The 23785-nt window shown below is 38.9% G+C and overlaps 1 protein-coding gene across 1 annotated transcript in view; it reads right to left on the reverse strand.

The window, feature by feature from the left end:
• The window catches only part of pth1r (parathyroid hormone 1 receptor), a gene marked incomplete at both ends in the record, with an annotated part of 39918 nt that extends 16893 nt beyond the window's left edge, over nucleotides 1-23025 (reverse strand). The window contains 2 exons of the mRNA XM_083689674.1: nucleotides 3405-3507; nucleotides 22954-23025. Coding sequence (XP_083545800.1) covers nucleotides 3405-3507; nucleotides 22954-23025 — 175 coding nt within the window. The remainder of the gene's footprint in view (nucleotides 1-3404; nucleotides 3508-22953) is intronic.
• Between the last annotated feature and the right edge of the window lie 760 nt (nucleotides 23026-23785).

Here is a 23785-nt window from a genome sequence, read left to right on the forward strand (position 1 = left end):
CCAAAGCGCTGGGGAAAGAATACGGACATAATGTACTGAAGGCAAAGGACACTGATAAAACATAAAACGTGTATCTGTGATCTGTGATAGTGATCTGATCATTATGTATTTTGTATTATCATTACGGATAACAAAATGTGCATGTAAATGCAAGTTGTATACAAGAGCCATACAGGATCCACATTCAACAATAGCATCGTCCACATCCAGCAACAACATCAGATAAGAACTACATACAAACAACAAAATCCAATAGAAGCCACATCCAGCGACAGAATCATATACAGTAGAAACCACATCCAACAATAAACATTGTATAGACAGGAAGCACATACAACAACCACGTCAAATAGGAACCATTTTAGCATCAGATAGAATCCACATCCAACACCAGCCTCATATACAGTACAGTAACCATGTCACCGAATGTGTCTTAAAATGTGCTACTACTGTATCTGCACATGTCAGCAAAGGGAAACCATCAAGTAAAATCTTTGAAAAATGACATGAGATTTGTATTGCTGCTCATTACAGTGGATCCTAATGACATGTGAAATGTAATCCTACTGTATGTAACATTTAGACCTTATACAGTATTGGAGGGAAAATGTAGAGGGGGTGGCTTTCCCCCCCGGAAATCTACTCCAAGATACCTGGAAAAGTTTAAAGGCCTGATTTGACAGTGACACGCATGTCATGTCAGGCTGAATTAGAGATGACGGTGGTCAGACGAGGGAATTCGAGCCTCATCTTAGAAAACCCTAATGTGTATCTGAGTGCTCTGCTCAGTGTTAGTGTCTGTGATCCTCTGATCAATACACTTTGAGGAACTGCATGTGCACTTTTTTCCCTTTTTCCTGTAAACACCAAAAACATCTCTTACAAACGGTGTTTTAATGATAGTCATCATCGTACACAGGGTGGCTTTGAGTCGTATTCTGAGTGAAAACAGAGCCGTGGACATGTAGAATATATTCACACTTGGGAAGATATTGTGAGATAATACAATAACGCTGGGTGCATAAACAATGCCCTTTGTGTTCTTAGTTTGGAAAATAAACATTTGTAATGGTGTGTTTCATTTATAAAAAGGGTTTTGTTTAGAAAGTCTTAAGAACCCAGAATACAAAGAGACCACAATGCACCAGGGTTAAGGAGAAAATAATATGACTGGCTGGATACCAAATCCAAAAATGCTTCAGAACAATCAAAAAACTGACCACAGAAAGAGGGATGCTGGGGTCAGCCCAAAAATTACGATTTTCACACACCCACAAGTAAACAAATATGTGCTGGAACAGCTTTGCTCAAAAAAGCCCCTTGACAATTCCAAACTTCTAAAAAAAGCCACAGGGAAAATAGACTACATTCTTCGATCTCACTTTCATACTACGGTCCATTGTATGCAAAGTCATAATAAAGTAGGTGTCAGACACATGGCTCCTCTGAGCACATAATTAATGTGAATCAAAACAACCTTTCACCAAAATGGAATTGGATTCAATGCTGATTAAGAAAGACATTCTCCTCGCATGAGATATATCTATTGTTTAGTTTTCAGCTTTCTGTCAAAGCAGGCACTCATTTATCTAATAAAAATGTTACGTGAACCATTTCACATCAATGAAACAAGAAAAAAATAAATTAAATACATGTCAGGTTTCAGAAGTTGTACTTATTTTTATAGGTAACACTTTATAATAACGTTCATTTATAAACAATGCATACATAATGAACTCATTATTTACAAATTATTATTCCAACATTTTAAACATTAATTTATTATTAACTAATCATAAACATTTAGAAATGATGTGTTATAGAAATCAAAACACATTGCACCAAGCCATTTGTAGACCTTAATACATAAATTGTGACCTTTTCCCAATTGTTCCTCATATTTTATGATTGATTTGTAAATTCATCCCGCAATCATTTGTTAATCCTTTGTAGTTTTTTGCAATCTCTAATCTAAAGTTTAAATAAATACACATGTATAAAGGTTTATCAGCCATTTGTAGACCATTCGGGCAAATTGGTAGGTTTGATCATCTCAATATCAAAAACCATACAGTGAAGCATTCAAATGACTAAATAAACCTACAAATTCACAGAGGAAATAAAATGATTTATATTTCTCTGAACAATTTCAGTTATATTTGACATAGGAGAAACAAACATTTAAATAGCTACCATACAGTCAAAAACCATCATCAAACACATTAAACTAGAATTCTACTGCAGCTAACTAGCGTAGCTCACTTGCCAAACCACACAGTAGCCAGTTCGCTAACAACATCAGGTATCTATGCAAGGCTGAATAGCTACAGTCCTCAAAATAACAATGTTATGTGCTTGGTCTTGGTACAGTTAAACCAAATATTTAAAAACATTTCCATGCAGGTTCCTTGGTACCTGTACTAGCTAGCTAGCCAACATGGCTGTACATTGTCATGAAAGGAGAAGAGGAACTTAGTTCCCGCGTTGCAAAACATGAACGTTTTGCTTAAAAGTGCTTCCTCAAAATATACATTTTCAAATAAAATGTTCATATATATCCTATATATTTCATACACATATAAAAAATAAATACTGGACAGTTGGACTGCCAGTTGCTGCTACATTCTGCTGGCTTTACAAAGCTTAGACGTTAAACAGAGTTGTGGCTAGATGGTAAACAGCTACAAATGAGAGTGACATCAATGAAAATTGTCTGTTAACCTTCAGACTTTTATTTGGGACAATAATTGCGTCTGCAAGCTGTCTGCTGCAATATGTCCTACCGGCTTCACTGAGCTATGCTTCACTGTCTAAGGCTTTTCATGACAAGACATGTGTTGGCTAGCTAGCTAGTACAGCTTCCAAGGAACATTCATGCAAAAGATGTGGTTTATTTGTAGCGAGATAGACATCAAGCACACAAAATTGTGATTGAGGACTGCAGCTCGTAGTTCGCCTTGCATGGAAAGCCTAATGTCCTAGGTACAGTAGCTAACTTATTTTGTTGTTGTTGTTTGCTTTAACTAGCTACAGTAACTGTAGTAGTATTCTAGTTTCATGACTTGATGATTTTTTATATTGTATGGTAGCTAATTACATGTTCACATTTCACTGACATTGTTCAAAGAATAAAAAAATAATTGTCATTTCTTCTGTGGTTTGTGGGTTGATGATCAAACAATTTGCACCAAAGGTCTACAAATGATGTTTAACAAATAATCTGTAAATCATTTGCATAGTATTTATGAATATATCTACTAACAGTTTATAAAGCATTTAAAAACATTTATAACTGTTGGAATAATGATTTGTTCATAGTGAGTTTATTATTTATTTATGGTTTATGAATGTCTTATAAATTAACATAAAGTGTTAGATTTTTATAATTGTTCACAAATACTCACCACCAATCTTGTGTTTGGACCTGATGGCTCCTTCACATTTCCGTTTGGCTTTAAACAACAGGCCGATCTGTTCTTCTTTGGTGAGCACGTCATCTGCATATACCTGCATGGAAGGGCAAATACATGGAGTTGAACGGGTAATGGGTGAACGGGTAATGGTGACCGGGTAATCATTATCCCTTAAACATTAAACAGTAAATTCAACATGAGACTACAACACTTCATATACTACAGTGGAGCGCAGCATTGCTCTGAGACCTAATTGGATTTGCTACATCAATGAGCATGTGATGCAAGTTGACAACGTTCTGAAATACATTAATTGGCTGATATCCAGATACGAGTTTCTTGACAAATACAGCTGCTGCACACACGCCACACCCATACTGTAGAGAAACAGTAACCCCAGCCAACAGCAGTAGGTGGTAGTGGTGGGTGCATGGACACTATCCATTATCAAAATCCCATCAAACCTATCACTGGCACACAGCATCCTAAAAGGCAGAACATTTTCCTCCTCAGTACATTTAAAACAAAGTCAAAGTCGGGGCACCATGCCAACTGTAAGTCATCATGATTTGTGTAAACGTAAGTTGGTTACATATTTTTATTCCTGTCTTAACTGCCCATGAATCAAAGGGTTATAAAAGACCTTGTGGTTCGTTTCTTGTCTAAACAGTATCAGTTTCCCTCTTTGTTTATAGTCCCAGCTGGTACTCCTGTGATTTTAGCCACTCTGTGGGCAGTATCCATTAGGCACTAATCAGACATGACACTGTCAGAAATGGGGAAGAGAGACATTTTATAGCAAAAACGTTTTCCCTCTAACACCTCACAACATTTTCTCAGCTTTCAAACACTGGCGCTGGAGAGAGGGATAATAGCCCAGGTGTGGTTTTCCATTCAAGGAAGCGTCTTCTCTTCCAACAGGTCCCTTTGGCTGGCTTGGCTGTGTACCCTGGGATCAACTCCCATCAGCAACAAATAAAGTCGTATTGACTTTGACAGGTGTCATCTTTGGCATTGGTGACAAAAAAGGTGAGGTGTTTCACAGTGGGTTTCATAGCCAAAACCTTAAGCTTGCCAAAATCAATAGTTTGGAACATCATAAAAAAACATGAAAAATAAAGAAAACACTGGTGAGCTAGCCAAAACCATAATTAAAAGGAAAGAAAGCACTGGTGAGCTCAGCAATCATAAACAGGCTGGTAGGCCAAGGAAGACTTCTACAGTGGAAGACCAAAGACCATAATTAAGAAGCCCCCCAAAACAACCGTCCCAACGATCAGGAACACTCTCCAGGAGGTAGGCGTGAATGTGTCAGAGACTACCATCCGCAGAATACGTCACCAGCTGAACTACAGAGGCTTCACTGAAAGGTACAAACCAGTTACCCTCAAAAAGGATGGTCATGTTACAGTTTGCTAAAAAGCCAGTAGAGGTCTGGAAAGTGGTCTTGTGGATAGATACGACGAATATATTCATGTATCAGAGTGACTGCAAGAGGAAAGTTTAGAGAAAAAAATATCTGCCCAAGATTTACAGCATAGCACCTAATGTGTGAAACATGGTGGAGCGGGTGTTATGATTTGGGCATGTACAGTATAGCTGCCACTAGAACTGGCTAACTTGTCTTAATCGATGATACAGATTTATAGATGCAGTAGCAGAACATATTCTGTAGTGCACAGAAACATCTTGTCTGTTCACGTACAAGCAAATTCGAAAATTCATTGGATGGCACTTCATCATACAGTAAGATGATGAACCAAAACATACTGCCATAGCAACTAGGGAGTTTTTCATAGGCAAAACGTCTTGTCTGGCCTAGTCCAATTTTCAGACTTAAATTCAAATGAACATGCATTTAATTTCCTGACAAGATTTTTGGCAAAAATACCTAAAACAAATAGCAACTAAAAAGATGGCTGCAATACAGGCCTGGCAGAGCATCACCAGAGAAGATACCCAGCGCCTGGTGGGGTCAATGAGTTGCAGACTTCAGGCAGTTATTGCATGCACATTATTGTTTACCAAATACTAAACATGAGTGTTTAATTTGGACATTATTTTAATCTGTCCCATTACTTTTGGTGCCCCAAAATAGGGGAACTATGTATAAAAAGTGTTGTAATTTCTGTACAAATATACCCTTAAATAAAATAGTAATTGTTTGATTTCAAATCCAAACTTTTGTAGTATAGAGGCAAAAGAAGACAAAATGCTTCACTGTCCCATTACATCTGCAGGGCACTGTGTGTAATGGGTTGGTCTAATATTGATTTCAATTAATTTTAAAGACAAACTTATTTTTTGCATGTGCACACTTTGTGTTATGGACATGGATTGGAGCACCAATCAGGAATCTCTAATCATTGGGCAACTAAGATATGTGTGTTTTGTCTCTGCAGCAAGAGCTTACAGCCCTTTCAGAGCTGCATATTCAACTGCAAATACCAGGCCCCCACAGGGTTGCAGCAAATGAAACCATAATGCCTGGATCCATCAATATTTTCACTACTTTCAGGCTCGAAATAAGGATGTCCATTTTGAGACCTGAATGGAGTTACAGACGGAAGACGTTTATGGCTTTGCACAGTAAACAACCACAGATGGAACAACATCTCACCGCGGACGAACAAGGATAGATACAACCTGTTTACTGTACTGGCTAAGCCAATATAGAATATTCCAACGTCCATTCCAGAGACGCTAAGATCATTTTCATCTAAATCGTTGGCTTCTGTTACTTTATGCACAGGTTGTGCCAGTGACAAGCCAGAAAAGCCGCCAAAACGGACTTGCTAACGTCAGCTCTTGAATAGACAGGTGTCTTCAACATCAAGGGGGGGGGGGGGGGGGGGTTGTTGTTTCTTCAAAACATAATAAGTGCAAATGGAATGACATTGCTGTACATTTGTGTCCAAATGCAATATTTTCAATTTCAAACAAACAAATACATTTTCTTAACAGTGTAGCCCTTAGCACACTTCTCTATTTGACACCATATTCATTTATCACACATCATTTTTAAGAGATTTGGCCTGTGAATGATAAAGTATTGCCCAGAATAATAGTTTAAGCTCAAAAACAAACTAGCACACAGTAGTGTGTGCCAAATTAGTACCAACCCTGTTTTTTAGGCATAGAGTGGTAGTAGTGGTACTTTAAAAATAAAGAATGTCTCGCACTGAGAGACAGCAAGCCAGTATGAGAGCACCATCTTGTTCTTTTCTTTATGTTTAAGGGCTACAGTAGGCCACCTGGAGGGAAACAGCATGTCACAGTTTGTAAGTCTTTTCAAAAATGATTTTAACCTTGGGGTTATGGGGGTATTGTCGTCGTCTTAAGATATAGAACAAAAATCTCAACCGTTCCAATATGGCTAGCTTTGTCAACTGATCGATATGTGTAACAACAAGAGGAGGTAGGTTCTGCAGTTCATTTAGGGCTTTGTGTCATGTGTCAAATCAGTCAAGAAAATGGGTCGAAGTGTGCAAGGGGCACGCAGTGATATGAAATTGTCCTCCATCTGCAGACTCCAGACAGTGTTAAACTGGCACATATCTTGGTGAAGAGATTACCTATTTTTATATCAAGATTGAAGTATCATTTTGGATTAAGCCATCCCTAGAGGAGGATCCAAGGTAATAACTCTGTGCCTGACGATTCTTTTTTGAAAACTATTCCTTCTCTGCTGGCTGGAGTCCAAACCACCAAAGTCAACATAACTCTCACAGGAAGAAGCTTGCATATTCTTATTTACAGCATTTCATTCAAAAAATACAGTATTCTTTTTGTTAAATACATTTGACAGTGTGCCAAAAAGAAAATGAGAAAAATACACACGCCATATAAATATGAGTTTTCATCATTGGGTCCTTCTAAATACAAACCCTACTTCAATGAACCACACGTTTTCTGTTTGTCTTCTGAGACTGTGGGTGAATGACTGACTGAAACTAAGTAAAGGAAATAAATGGACCAATATTGAGTTTGCTGTATTTAGGCTGGAGTGACAAGTCTATTTCAAACTACAGCACCATGTTGGACCACAGACTGTTACAAGTGGAATACAGTTGTATACGCCCTTTCCTAATCTGTGGACACTCAATAACGGCGTGGGATTCGGTGTATTTTCTAGATTTTTATTTGTAATTTTTTATTTTACTGTTTTTATCTTTATGTGAAGCACATTGCATTGCATTAATGTACAAAATGTGCTATGAATACATACTGATTGATCTGTCGATACTGCATCCATTCAAAAATGAACATTAAAATAGTTGCCTGCCACTTTGAGTGTCTAAAGAGAGTATTCTTTTTGTCAAAGCAACAAAAACCAAAGCTATGTTTAAGTAAAGACTATCAGACAGTCTTGATTATGGACAGTCTTACACAATGGAAGTTTTTTTTTTTTTTTTTTTTTTTTTGTGGTAAACCAAAGCCTGCTCCTGAAATGGTCCTTGGTGTATTGGTGGAAACTGGGAATGTACAGTAAATTCTCACATTCAAAAACAGAACAACGATGTCTGTGCTCCTAAAAGATTAAATAAACAAATTACCTACTAGCAGATGGTTAGTCATTACTGCAATTATATGAATCCACAAATCAAAAGATGTGCAATACTAATATGGTTATGGCCAAGATTCCCCTATTACCCTATACTGTATGCTTGAAACAACATATTTACTGACAAACTAACCTATGATTGATTACCTATAAAAAATAGTTATAGATACTGTACCAAAGACAAATAACATGTAATTGGCTATGTTGTACCTGTGTATTTTGTGGATAATGTTTTGGGGATTTGGGGGGGGGGGGGGGGGAGTTTAATTTGAGAACAGGAGTATCACTGTAGGAAGGAGTACTCACAACATGCAAAGAGCTAGGCCGTTATGCTTTAGAAACTATAACATGCATCGCCACATGAACACTTCATGCATATTAAATGCATGTAATGCTTGTGAAACCAACTTGCAGTACTTGAGTGAAAAGAAGAAAATCTGGTCACACAAACATAATCATAAACTGTAAAGAGTTAATACTTTACTGGCATTCATGATTGTTTCCCCTTTCAGGAGATTAAGCTTATATAGTAGGTCTTTCTACAGAGCCATAGGTGTAAATAACTAACATTAACATACAGAACTTCTTATTTTTTATATATTTGAAATTTGTCATGAAATGAAATGCAGCAATATCGATATATAAAATCTTGTTGCTTTTCATTTCATGGCAAATTTCACTTGACAGATTTTCAAAACTTAGGTCATTTAGGGATAAGCTCAACACCAAACATTAAATCATTTTAATGTGGTGGGGGAGGGGGGTTGTTGGGTTAAGGCAAATACTGTGTATTATTGACACAAAGGTTCTGTGTCCAGAAGTTCTGACTCCAGATATATGATTTGCCTGTCAACACAGACCTCCTGATCAAAACTCCAGTAGCATTTTAATCAAAAAAATCTGCCTCATATCAATTCCCTGAATCACCAAGTATTTTTGTAATAATGGTGCTCTCTGTCGGTTTATATGTTACTGAGGATGGGATTCTTGGGTAAATGGCCATGTAAAGTGAGACTTACCATTCCAAATCACACTTCGTCACATAGATGATAAATAATATACAGATAATATTTACCCTGGTCGCAGTAAAGCCCTGTATTATGGGAATACAGGTATATGTTTGTTTTTTGTACTTGTGTTGGTCATTTGCCCTTCTTTACACCATAGGCTAACATTTCCTTCCTTGTTGTTGGCTTATTTTCAAAATGCGATCCCAAGGGCTTTTTGACTTTCCCCCACTTTTTTTTCTTAAAAAATAGGGGATCTTGTAAATTATAGCTCCACCGAATCTTGTTTTTAATGGCCTGTCCACTATCTGGAAAAAACATGAATATGTTACTTTTGACATATTGCACCGCATGAATGTTTTAGCGGATGAAGTTGCTGGATATTATAAACTCTATGAGTCAGTGCCACTCCTCTTCAACTGTGCAATTTGCATTTGATGATAAAAACCACAAACCACAAGACTGGTTGTCCTTTGGAAATGCTCGCAAACCACACTCTGACTTAAAGCAGCATTCAGTTCCTAATTATACCCTGCCCTGGCCAGATATGCTTGAAGAACAGCACTTTTGTCCCTGATGGAAACATTGTGTGTGCATTGGGAAGCCGTGTACATATCATGGGGCCAGAAGAGGTCCGTCTGTGTTGTTTTCTCTAATTGAAAATTGAGCACTTATTTTTCAGAAGTTATGTAAGTGCTTTTAATAAAGGGAGTATGGGGCTATTCTATCACTCAAGCAATACCAGGACAGCATTTCAATTTTCATCAAAAGCTTAAAAACTACAAATGGTTACATAACAATCAAAGGCACCAGACATTTCATAATATCCTAATGGATGTTAGAAACATAGCCATTAATCACACAGGGGGAAGAGCGGCGGGTTGCCAGCACGATAATAGGTTACATTTACATGCATCTGGAAAATACAGTATATGCACAGTTTGTCGTTAAGGGTAGTGATTCTGTGACATATGTAGATTATCTAGATTATGGATTAAATATATTTTTCAAATGGTCTCCTAAGAGCTTTCTATTTTAGCATTTTACTCTGGACTGTGATACCATAATGGCACATTATGTCCTCTCAGTTACTGCATAAAATCATTAACAACAATCCATTTTCATCTATATCTCTTTTTTTTTTTTACCATACAGTTAGGACAAGTGAAACTTCAACTGGAAATGGGGTACAGTATCCTGTGAACTTTTCATAACAACCTTTAAAGGACAGTGTTTGAACATTGGCTCTATCTCCATGTTTTTAATCTCATAATCCCACAGGTCTAAACATCCCCTACTACAGTATGGTTTTACGGTAAAGTGGATTTTTGTGGACACATTTCTGTGTCTGGTAGCAGATAACAGGAAAGATGCACGATTGTGGACCAACATGATTGAGGCACATAGCCATGACCTCATTGTGCAAAAGATATAGGTGAGCTCGCAGAAAGCCAGACACTACAATATTAACTACCATGGACTGCAGGTGAGTTCTAATGGACTCATTCATTTTTCAAAAGAGGGTTACAAAGAAAAACACATCCAGAGGGGAACGAAGAAGAACAAGACTCCTGAAACGTCTGAAAGCCCTGAAAGGGTAAATGTTGTTGTTTTTTCCTGACAAAAAGTTCTATAAATGAATGATGAAAGCGAATGAAAAGTCCAAGACATGGGACTTCAGAGGTTCGGCATAATTCACTTCAAATACACCTTTAGACACACACATATATATATATATATATATATATACACACACACACACACACACACACACACACACACACACACACACACACACACACACACACACATCTAGGTTCTAGGTTCAGGTTCAATTGTTCAAACAGCCACATCTCCAACTTTAATTATTGGAATTATCATCATGACACTGACGTCTTAGGCCTCCAATCAGTAGATTTCCCCACTGTAATCCTAACGCAGAATCAACATTCTGAACCGCAGCTGAGCCTCGTTCAATAACGCAATAGTTCAGTGTTATCTTGCACACGTAGAGCAAAGATGCATTAACATTCTAAGCAAGTCTTTTTCCTCTGATTGTGTTGTCGACAACAAAACTTTTACTCTGAAGGTTCCTTTCACTGAGATTGCAACTATTCACACCAACCCGCCACCGTGATAGTTGTCACATTTCAGTGACATCTCACAGTGTCAGAAAAGCCTGTCAGTGTTATTCAAAAAACGTCCATTTCCACGGCCAAGGCCTTGCAGCCATTCAATCTGCTTTGCCAGATAACATAATAGGGTGGGCGTCTCTGCAGATCAGCACCTTCGCTAGCCTAAATGGATCTGACACACTGATACATCAGCCAGCGTCAAACCATAAACGTATCAAAAGACCTCCAACGGGCATGGCAACTGAATCATGCTGCTTACTCACGCTTGTTATATTTAAATGGGGAAGGCTGCTAATTTTCTCGCATTCTGTGGAGAAACAGCTTTCTGATGATGTTCTTGGACCACTCGACTGGACCGATAGTAAGAGATTTGCTCCTTCGTGTGGGGGTCATATATTAACAAGAGGAAATATAGTGAGGACATTTCAAAATGGTGAGCTATTTTGCCTGTGAGAGGTATTAGGTCATGCTCCAGAGAAGATTCCAGATGAATGAATTTCCCTACATTGAGACTGATCTAATTCAAGCATGCTTAGGTTAAGGGGGCAATCTGTAATTGGTACATTGATTTTTGGGCTTTTAAATTAATGGTATATGGCCTTTGATTATTGAAGATATCACTTATAAATGCTTCATGAGCTTAGTTCAACTGTCATTCCCCATCAGAACCCAAATTATAAGCTTGTTTTACTGCATTGTTTGTAAACAATACAATTGTAAACAAACACTGTATAGCTGTTTTACAGAGGTCATGCACAACTACATACTGTTTGCGATAAATGGATGTTAGATGTATTTATGTTGCCAACTTTGCTTTTTTGCTGTTATTTGGGCAACTTAAATAATGAATGAATCATCAATGGTGAGGAGAGAGAGAAATGCACTCATTGAAGAACACGATAAAGCAAATTGTAGAATTTAATATTTTTATCACAAACTCTGAATCGGACCATTTGAATACGCAATGGAAGTCCTGTGTCATAAACTGCAGAACGTAAACATAACTGGAGACGTGTCACTTTTGGAGACAGGTTGGACTGGTAAGTAATTAACGGTAAATATGTGTAGTCTGATCCTATGTGGACTGTTTCACCCCAAGATGAACGGTTTTCAAGCTAAAAATGTAAAGTAAAACATTTAGTCATTTACTACTGTTGGCAACCACTTCAACGCTCTCCTAGCAATCATAATTAACGTTGCTGCCTGTCCCCAGAAATGACGAGTGTGTGTCTCCAGTTATTTTAACCTAGGCCTACATTCTAGAGACGGAGTACGGACTTTCATAGCGTATTATGACCAATGACGTAATTAAAATATGAAGTGAGGAATATAGATGTAATATGGAATATGTACAGTCCCCTGCATAAGTAATGGCACAGTGAAGCGTGGTTTCTTCTTTTGGCTCGACACTCCAGAAGTTTGAAATCAAACAATTACTATTAGGTTAAAGTATGGCTTCACCATTCAGAAATAACACTTTTTATGCATAGTCCCTCTAATTCAGGGTATGCAAAAGTGATGGGACAATTGGCTTGACAGATGTTTCTGGTTCATTAGATGATGCTAGATGGTCATTAGATGGTTCATTATTAGATTCTAGGCTTTGCATTTGCCTTTGGAGTCTGATATTGGTGTCTGTGAACATGAGGACCAAAAAGTCATCAATGAAAGTCAGGGAAGCCATTATGAGGCTGAAATATCATAAAAACATAGCCAAAGCCATAATTAAAAAGGAAAGAAAGCACTGGTGAGCTCAGCAATCTCAAATGGCCTGGTAGGCCAACTTCTACAGTGGTTGGCCGAAGAATGCTTATCATAATTAAGAAAAACCACAAAACAACTGTCCCACATATCAAGAACACTCTCCAGGAGGAAGGCATGAATGTGTCAGAGATGACCATCCACAAGGTGGCTACACTGCAAGGTGCAAACCACTAGTTACCCACAAAAACAAGATGGCCAGGTTACAGTTTGCTAAAAAAAAAAAAAAAAAAAAAAAAAGAAAGAAAAAGAGCCTGCAGAATTCTGGGAAAAGGTCTTGTGAACAGATGAGACAAAGATTAACATGTACCAGTGTGATGGTGAGAGTAAAGTATGGAGAAAAAAAGGAACTGCCCAATATCCACAGCATACCACCTCATCTGTGAAATATGGTGGAGGGGGTGTTATGGCTTGGGCATGTATAACTTCTACTGGAACTGGCTCACTTGTCTTCATTGATGATGTAACTGCTGACTGCAGCAGCAGCAGAACAAACTCATTGGACGGCGCTTCATCATACAGCAGGACAATGACCCAAAACATACTGCCATAGAACTAGGGAGGTTTTCAGGCACAAAAAGTGGAAAGTTGTTGACTTGACAAATCAATCTCCAGATTCAAGTCCTATTGAACATGCATTTTGTTTGCTGAAGAAGAGACTTAAGGAAAACGTCCTCAAGACAACATCTGAAGATGGCTGCAGTACAGGCCTGGCAGAGCATCACCAGAGAAGATACCCAGCGCCTGGTGGGGTCAATGGGTCACAGACCTCAGGTAGTTATTGCATGCAAAGGATTGTCGACCAAATACTAAACATGAGTGCTTAATTTGGACATTTGATGAATCTGTCCCATCACTTTTGGGTACCCTGAAATAGGGGGACTATGCATAAAACGTGTTGTAATTCCTGAGAACTAAAACCAATATGTGCACAAATACCATAAAATAAAAGCTGAGCATCTCTACTTTAACCTAATAGTAATTGTTTGATTTCAAATCAAAACTTTTGGAGTGTAGAGCCAAAAAATGCTTCACTGTCCCATTACTTACGCAGGGCACTCTATGTCTATGATAATGACAAAAAAAATACTCAGTGGTAGTTACGGCCCTGCTTCAAAACATGGTTAAAACTATAATGTTGATCTTGTGGATGATCAGTCTTTGCATCCATAGCTCTGTCTATGAAATTGAGAGTGGTTACGTTTCTCCAGCCCCATCCTTCAGCTGTTTACCAAAAAGTGCCGCTTTGTTGTTTGAGTTACAGATTGCACCGTAAATGTGTCTTTGAAAATACCCCCAAAAAAATGTGCGTCTTTGTTTACAGTTTAAAGTGTTTAGTATTTAAGACTTAAAAAGATCAATACATTACAACTGCAAGCTGACAAAATATATTAAATACTGGCTAAAATGTATATAGAAACATTGTGAATGTTATCTTCATATCTATCTCCCTTGTACCTCTCTAGTGCTAAGCACACCAGCAGCTGCCTGTGTAGAGCACAACATCCAATTCCATAATGAGGCAATAAATGAGAAATCTCTTGTTCAACAACTTATCTGATGTGTGCTCTGTCTGGTCATAACAAATCACTACTTTTTCCATATTTCACCACCTCCTTTGTCTGAGTGAGACAAAAGTATGGCCCCCAGCACACAGCATGACCATTTCTCTGAAACGATTTGGCACTCAATTTCTGTTTGACAAAATGGGTGTGGAAAAAGTCAATTTTACCAGGCACTTTAGCTTCCCTTACGGCGCCAAATAGCCCCCTTTTTCCACTGTCATTCAAGGGCACAACCGCCTGAGGAGAATTGAATGGGTCGTCGTTTGTGTAATACCCCTAATTGCTACTGCCTTTGCAATAAAGCCACATCCAAATTGGAGGATAATCAGTGGCAGCTTAATTACCTGAGGTGTCTCTTGTTGCCCTAAACATCACACCCTTTTGATTGTTGGAGGGCTCTTATTGACAGGAAGGTCAGACTGAATCTCAAGTGTTTTTCAGATGAGTTCCACAAGCACTGGTGTAAAATCAGATAGGTCTTTTGATGTGAAAGCACACTAAAATGAGGCGGGAGCACTTAGAAAGATAAGACGGACCGCCTGCATTGTGTTGTGCATGCACCTCTTCGACCCTGGAGCAGATGCTGGCCACAGAATAAGCGTAGTGTTTACTTGTAAATGTAAACATCATTACACTCTATTGTAACTCACTTTGAATCATTACAGACGTACAAATGGAAACACTGCTATGGTTCACTGCCATGCTATTTTTGAGGCAGGTGAAGAGGACATATTATTTTGTGATAATTTCCTGGTAGTGAAACGACCGCTCCGATGATGTAATGTTAAAACCTCTATGAACACATGACACCTCACAATTTGCATATGCTGCCTCCGTCCTATGGCGTTACTAGAGGGGCCAGAGGGAATAGCATGGGGTTTTTGACAAGCATTGGCCTCAAGGAGAATACATACGGCTACACACAACATACTTCCATGTAGTTCAGATTTCAAGCATTAGAGGAAAAACGTGCGCCTTGAAATAGAATCTTCCGACATGCCAGCATCAGTCAAGCCTAAAAAACCCCAAACAACAAAATGCTACTGTATCTGCAAGGTTTTGAAATACACACACTCGCAGCATTTCTCACTGACGACCCAAAACATGGGTCATTTTTGGGTTTGATTGCATTCATTGGGGGGGAACCACGCTGGTCAGTCCTGTGTTACCCTGTAGGAGATGTTTAACAGTAACACTTTCTATGAGACACACACAACAGTCATTATAGGCATGTACAAAATGTAATACAGTAAAACGTTTTTTTTCAACTGACCCAAACATATCTGATTAAAGCTCAGGATCATTATGAAAACACATAAGACATTATAATCATACATGCTCATAAGTCTTATAGAGCGCTATTAAAGCACTGTAACGGTATGCTGTATATTGTTACAGTAAGTGTCATGCATCTACAGCACACAGCCCTTAGTGGATTAACATCATAACGGAAACACTACTAGCAAAGCCAACACACAGCATGTTCTGTATTTTGGCACAGATCACATGAATTGCAAACAAATAACTTGCACCCCTTAATCCTTTTTCAAAAGGCCTGGAATGTGTATAGCTGTACTCTAACAAATACACAAGTGTTAGCTTGCTCCATATATGTAAAGTGCAGTATATGATAAAAGTGATGCAAATTAAATTTAAATATAGGAGCATCTACTTATCAAAATACTGTGGAAATATTTGTCAGTGAAAATATGAATTTCTTGCTCCTTTCACAGCTTAGCATATAGATACATACATGCTTCAACTGTACATGGTAGATTCCAGTTGAGTGGTCTGCTATTAGCCTTTCAGCATGGGCTTTCCAGTTTCCACATACTACAAGGCCACTGGCCTTTGAAATCTTGTATTTATATTTGACCAGAAATGGGTACTGGGGGTACCTCGAGAAAGAGTCTAAGTCAATAGGCGACAGTGTGCTAGAATGCCAAACTTCGAGGACCGGACAAGTTGATAACACACATTTTACAGTAGCCTGTATGGTCTTAGCATACATTAATGTTCAGGCATGAAGGCTCAAACGGCCCTGGATAAATGAGGCCCAGTGTTTCCCTCCAACGTCACTGAAATAGTGTTTCTCAATGAGTCACTCTATTTACGTATCTCTTACACCATCATGTCATGGTGGTGAGTGGCTCATAGGATGACTGTCATTGGATTCAACAACTTGTTCATTCATTGTTGTACAACAAGGTCTAATGTGTATCCAGTAGGTCCAGTTATCCTTTTGCCACCACTCAACTGACCATCACCCTGATCATGTTTTGAACATATGCTGGAAAACTTCTATTCACATTCAAATGACCCTCAGTGACATCGTGGACAAACAGTGCTCATAATCTGGGCCAAACTCCACGTCACAATAGACCATAACCCTGATCATGTTTTGAATATATGCTGGAAAACATGCATTGATTAGGCCAACAGAGTTCTATTCACATGGATAAGCTTGCAACAGCACTCAGAGATGTTCTGCTCTCAATGGATGACATGTTAAATACCACATTGCTAGCAATGCAGCCATCCGGGCAGGCCTCTTACTGTTATCTGAATTGGCTCCGATCTACCCCTGTTGCTGCCTGCAATAAGATGATTTCTCTTACTCTTTTTGCTGGAAAATTTGGAGCTGTGAACTGCATACTTACAAACCCATAAGCCCCAGAGGTTTGAAATGAAACTAATAAAGGTCCTTTTAAGAAATCCTCCCTCCTCGCTGCAATATGCCATGTGCCAACCCAGGAGGAGGAGGGTTGGTCCTGCCCAAGAACTGAGCTTCATCCAAATCACGTCAACAACCGTATCAGAACTGAGGATTCCTACCGCAGATCCAACACCCCCCTTGACCTTGTAAATGGATTCTGTGAAGGTCCATTTGATGCTCTGTTATAAGAAGAAATACAATTTTAAAATCAAAATGAAGCATATGTCTGAGGTTGTGTTTGAAATGCTATCCCTAGGGCACCAGTGGGGGAGGGCGTTGCAGGACTTTGTCAATGGGGAAGGCAGCTACAAGGCTGAGAACTTTCACAAGTCAATGCAATTGAGGTGCCCTGGGAGTTCAGGAATGCTCACCACATGGAATTCAATGCCAGAATTTTCATACAGGGGGTAGCAAGGAGAAAGAAGAGGCTACAGGACAAAACATTAGATTGGTGATTCAGCGTTTTTCATGGCAAATTTACTTGACTGACTATTATGTTCTTGCATACCATAGAGCTGATACAGAACAACACTGTTCACCATTTCTTATTTGAAATCAGAACTCAATTAGTAGCAGCAATCCAGAGAATTGGCCAACTGAAACTATCCAACATATTGGCAATGTAAAACAATGAAATAACAAAATTAATGTCTCCTACCACAGAAGGTACTCACACTTACTACAAACTGTGGCTGACATTCAGTAACACTTTCCATAATTTTCATACTCTGATACTGCACTTTGATAAAGGTCGTTGAAGGATATTGGTAGTAATGCATTTGTATCAGCTTAGAATAGATACAAAAAAAGTCTGGTTTGCTAAAGCTTGTTAAACCATGTCAATAAATTGGTCAATGTCATATGTCATGTCGCTTTGTAGGAAGTAGTATCTGTGTCATTATGACAATCACAGAGAACGTTTTATGGTTGTATTGAATATGGCTTTCATCGGTAATGAACACTTTAAAAATGAACTGTACAGTAGGTGGTATTATCAAATGTTGGCAGTAAAGCACAAGAGTGATTTCCCTGAGGTTGGACAAATCATTTCACACATAGCTTTACCATTTCAGAAAGCCTTCCCCCACATATATATTTATGTCTCTTGATATCATTTTAAAACATGACAACTGCCCACATGCGACAAAATCACTCTTTCTTTACCAAGGCCCTATGAAAAACCAAGCGTAGACATTTGTGTCTGTGTAAAAGATCAGTACAGTCAGTTCCCCATTTTCCTCGTCACACTCTTCTGTGCCTTTTGCTGGTATTTAATACTGTGGCCTTTCTTGGCCTTAAGATTTCTGCTTTTCTAACTGTGGGTTTAGGTATTATCTTCTTAAAATACTCCATGCAGAGATGATTAATTATGTGATATTATTACATGATATATGCACAGAGATGATTAACCCAATGATATGCAGTCAGTGATAGAGACAATACTGCCTACTGAGTAATGTGGTGTTACTATCTGAAAGGAGCTACTGTACGGTTCGTGTTGTATTGATAACAGCACAAACATTCCCCAAAATGTGTACTAGCATCAAAGATACAAAACTGCACTGGCCTGTGAAGCATTTTTTGTCATGGAATTCCAAAATAAGGCATGGTGCCCGAACTATTAGTCTAAAGACATAAAACTATATACAGTAGAAATGTAATGTTTCATTCAAACCCAAAATAACATGTTTCTCTTTGCTAGAAGAGCAGTAGGAACCGTACAGCAGAGGCACATCATTCAAATATCTGTGTTAGTGGTGTAACTTTTTCAGTGAGGTGTAAAAGTGGCATTGAGTTACTCACACTCCCGCATTCTTTAAGTGGAAAAGTTTGGAAAAAAAGAGAAGGTCACGGGAAGTCAAGAAAACAAGCCCTTTCCTGAGTCAAACACAGCCATGGTATAACCTTACCACGCCAATGAAACTGAAGCCTCCACTATTAACAGGCACGTTATGAGACTGAGTCATATGGGCCTTCTCAAAAGTGTGCTGTGTGTCAGTCAACAGCACTGTGCGATAGCGAAGGATACGTTTCTAATAGAGGATTTAAGAAGTCATAAAAGGAATGAACAGAACAACTTTAGAAAGTACTTTTTTTTTTAATTCTAAGCGCATAGTGATAGTGTTGTCCATGGAATGTTTTCCCCCTTAAAGTTGCCTGGTGTGAGAGGAATCTGTAGGTAATCCCATGAAAAATCAGGAAAACAAGTTTTAAGAGACCAGTGACGACAGTGAATGACCTTTCTCACCTAGCATCCAAAGAGATGAGCAGAAACACATTACTAGGAAAGAACCTTCTACGGATCCGTAAGTGCTCACGCAACCTGTACATCTTTACTTCCATCTCTAATTTGACAGCAATATTATCAAGTTTGTAATATAATAAAAGACATCTTTCAGACTGCGTGGGAGTAAATTAGATGTGTGTATTCTGTGTCACATCCATGAAGATTAACTTGCTCCCTTCTGTCCTCTTCAATTGTGCTGCAGTCCGTCTCACACGCATTACTCATCCTGCCAACCCCTGGAACCTCAACATGACGTCTTGGTGTGTTTTGGTGACTGGAATAAAGGGGGGGGGGGGGGGGGGGGAGGCAAGAAGCCGTCCCTGAATAGTATTGCTACTTTTGTTTATCTTTTAATCCTTTGTTGTAAGATGTGTTGCGACGTGTGAAATGCACTTTAAAATTAACTTGATTTGATTTATCTGCTCTGTTATGATGACTGCCATTGTTAGTCCAGTTATCCACCAGCTTGCTCTGAGATGCCTTCAAGTGACTGCACAAGGTTAGGAGCCATGAATTGAAAAGGCTGATTGCAATCACGCTAATTTGGATCTTGAATGGACACACAAATAGAAGACCAATCTAGTGAGAATTCTCGCCACGGTTCGACACTACTGTCTTGGCAACTGCAGTGTGAAAAATCATAAGGGAAAAAGTTGCCCCCCCCCCTTGTATGGCGATGGTTTAAATATCTGTTTCCAAACAAAAATACACATTATCCTGAGCCCTAACCTCTCCTTCTTCGGTGAGCTCTGTGAGAATTGTAGAAGTTCTACCATGAAGCCTTGCAGCTGTCTCAGTTGGATCCATTGGTGCACCTTGGAGGTCTTAGGGTTCAGTGATACATGATGCAATTTATGATTGCAAGCCTCCCTACTTCTCTCAAGCTATTCTGAGGGCACTTGAGGTTGAGGTTGAGATCAGAGAAGCATCTGCCGACTATACAATTATTCACACCTACATGACAAAACAAACCGAAGAAGCCATAAGAGGATCATATATAAAATGGAAAAAATTGTTGCCAAGATTGAGGCATGTACTGTAGCGAATTGACTACCATTGAATTCACATCCTACTCAAGATGAGTCAAGGGTTCAATTATGGCTTTGATTAAAATGTTATGTCAACAGAAACAGGGCTCAACGTTAGTACCTAGGGATTTAAAACGGTATACGGTATGGCCAACAACTTACATCAGCTACAATTGATTTGACTAGCTGGAGAAACAGACAGTTAAAAGATTGTAACATGTTTCCAAGCTGAGAAAATGTGTCCTCCTACTGAGCATCAGGGCTTGTTTAAATCATAATGTGGACAGCGTGTGGCCAGGTAAAAACCTGGTGCCAGTCATTTTGACTTCATAAACAGAAGACTAAAAGCAGGTGGCAAGTAGCTAATGGCGCTTTCATATCATATCAGTGTCACTTCAAATCAATTAGTGTTAGCTAGCCAAGGAAAACAGAAGCATCTATTGGTGACTCACAACTGGTATTTGTCCTGGGGAAAGGATTTAGCCTATGTGGACCACATCATTTGCAACAAGTAATGATGTGAAATATTTGTGTTGAATACATACTCAGTCGGTGATGAAGTTGACAAATGAATCAGGTGTCTTTGTCTAAATAGTAAGTGGGCCATTCAATAGTGTTAGGGTTAGGGTTCTACCACAAAGAGACACTGACTGCAGTCTCCACCACCACAGCTGACAGTGTGTGAATTGCATTTCAAGTCCTTATAAAATCCATATCAAAGTGTTTACCCTGTATGATGTCATTTACCTACACCAATGTCCTTGACACAACAAGTATTGTACAGATAGAATTTCTCGGATAGAGTCAAATTTTTGGTCATTGTGTCCAAAATCAAACCCTTTTAAACAGCGACCTATATTATACTGTACGTTACATGTTAAAGTCTCACTCTGAGGACTCAGGCACGTGTAAGTTATCAGGGAGCCAAAACACAGTCATGAGGTAGGAATTAGATGCCCACCGAGGTTCCTGAATGAAGCGCTTCCTCCTAATGAATGCAATAACCAAGTGAGTCACTCTAGAAGAGAGGATCCTGCCAGGCAGAGCGCTGGCCATGTCTGGGAGTTGCCACTTAAGTAAGAGTGTCAGGGTGAGAACACAGCAGAGAGTGACATTGTCTTCACAGATAATTCAGCTACAACAAGCAGACTTTATGCACCGTCGGTCCATATCAATATGGGTTTTTTTTTGATAAGATTTGGAATAACATGACAGAGCTCAATGAAAGGACCGAATTAGCTTCGGCCTTGCGTCTCCTCTGAGATGGTCTCATAAATGTTAGTTATCCATTCCTAGTCTTGGCGAGCAGAGAGATCTGTCATTTTTGGTCATACGATGAAAAAACACAGACATTTGGTGGAAAAGAACACACACAAAACATCAAACTGAAAGAGTAAACAGAATTCACAGACACAGCGTTTAACGACCGAATGTTGAATCAGCTATAAATACACAGCCATGTTATAATTGTTTTCCTCTGCCATCTAAACCAATGAGCCTAAGAAGTCCACTGCGGCACAGGGACGGACCACATCACTGGGAAAATGCACTGTGCCTCATAGCCTGGGCGAACTGCCTGTTGAATGCGCAATACCTTTAGCCAAAAAACACACAACCAGCTTGGTGCACTGCTCTGCCTCTGCCTGCAAAGCCACTGTGTAGTGACTGTACATATATGCAGAGGATATTAATGAATATGTACCCCACATATTGCATGTACACTCCATTTTGTATGTGGAAATGGCCACATTGAAATCCCATAGCAGTTAATGGACATTATGAACGTAGATGTGTACTTACTGTAGGCTATTATAACCATCATAGCTGAAAAGACATGTCCACGTTGCAGAGGATTAAGCTCAGCAAGTGATGTTCAAGTGCTTACTCAGTGATGGAATTAAAGTATGATTTGTGTTGAATTGAAGTGAATCACATTTGGCAACTAGTACCCTATAGTAAGAAAGGCACCCCTACAATTAATTAACGCCTATCTTGAAGCACTTGTTTATATGGCAACATCTATCTTGAAGCAGTTTGTATGGCATTTATCTCATTTAATTAATGCACTAATGGGTATTAAATCCACAAGACCTTAGGCCACTACTGTCCTTTGCCTCAGGACAGATGTAAGCATGCTGGAATCATGTCTAGGATGCACCAGTAACCAGTTCTTATCAACCTCTGAGTTGTCAGTTTCACTTGAGCCATGACTGAAAATCATAACTTCAAAGTCATTACTGAACAATGTAGTAAGATGTTTTCTAGTCAGCTTTTCAGATGGGTGCAGCTGTCAAAATGATGCCTGCCTTACGATATCGACTGTCAAAGCTTTACAGGCTCACATTTCCATGTTATCATTAAGTTGACATAACATGTATGACCAAAAGGTCCGTGTTGTCATAGCCGCCTACAGATAAAAAAAACAAGCCCAGGACATGCAGTACGTGTTTTAATTTTTATGAGGAAAAAATACTTACCAGACAGACACTACTGAAGACCGAGACGAGGAGAAGAAAGCCCAAACTGTGGGGCACGACAGTGGATCCCATCCCTGAGACAACTCTATCGAACCTCCACGAGTTGTTTCAGAAAGCAAGTTTACAGAGATTGATGCCCAGTTAAAATGACTTCATCTACTGGTCTTCAAAGAGCGAGTCATTTTTTTTTTAGTCCCTCTGTCCTCTAATTATGCCGCTGATAGTGGCTTGTAAAATCATAACTGTATAATCTCAAGCTTTCCCTGCAGTCTTCTAAATCTGTTACACGTTCAAACTGAGCCCACTCACTTTATTTCTCTGCATCTGTCTGTTTTTTTTTGTTTTTTTTTCTTCAGAAATTACATCCACATGTCAGAACTATTTATGTCGCTCTCGTTCTGCGGTGGGAAGTTCAAATGATTCTTTGTGGAGAAGAAACCAACGCTGTATTTTTAGGTCTTTTAAATTTCCCCTCAGACTAACTTAAACACTTCAGTATGGAGCCGAGCGTCTTTACACCATATCCAAAAACTTTCCTTCCAGAGTAGCAACGTCCAAATGTTAATTGGTCAGTGGACAAAATGATACAAAACATATCACTTCATCACATGTGCCGCTAAATTCGTTAGTCCACAAACTCAATTCCTCTTGTGGCTCATGTCAGCTCTTTTAGCGCAGAACTACAGAAGTTAATGCGTCAGCCAATTATTTCAAAACGCTTGCCTATAAAAGAGGACTAAATTTAGGATGAAATTACCAAATGTATGTCATACATACAACTAGCAACTTTTTTTAGGTTACACGATATGGCGTTATACATCTTTTCGTTCAG

This window comes from Argentina silus, assembly GCF_951799395.1.
Source record: "Argentina silus genome assembly, chromosome: 18".
Classification (NCBI taxonomy): domain Eukaryota; kingdom Metazoa; phylum Chordata; class Actinopteri; order Argentiniformes; family Argentinidae; genus Argentina; species Argentina silus.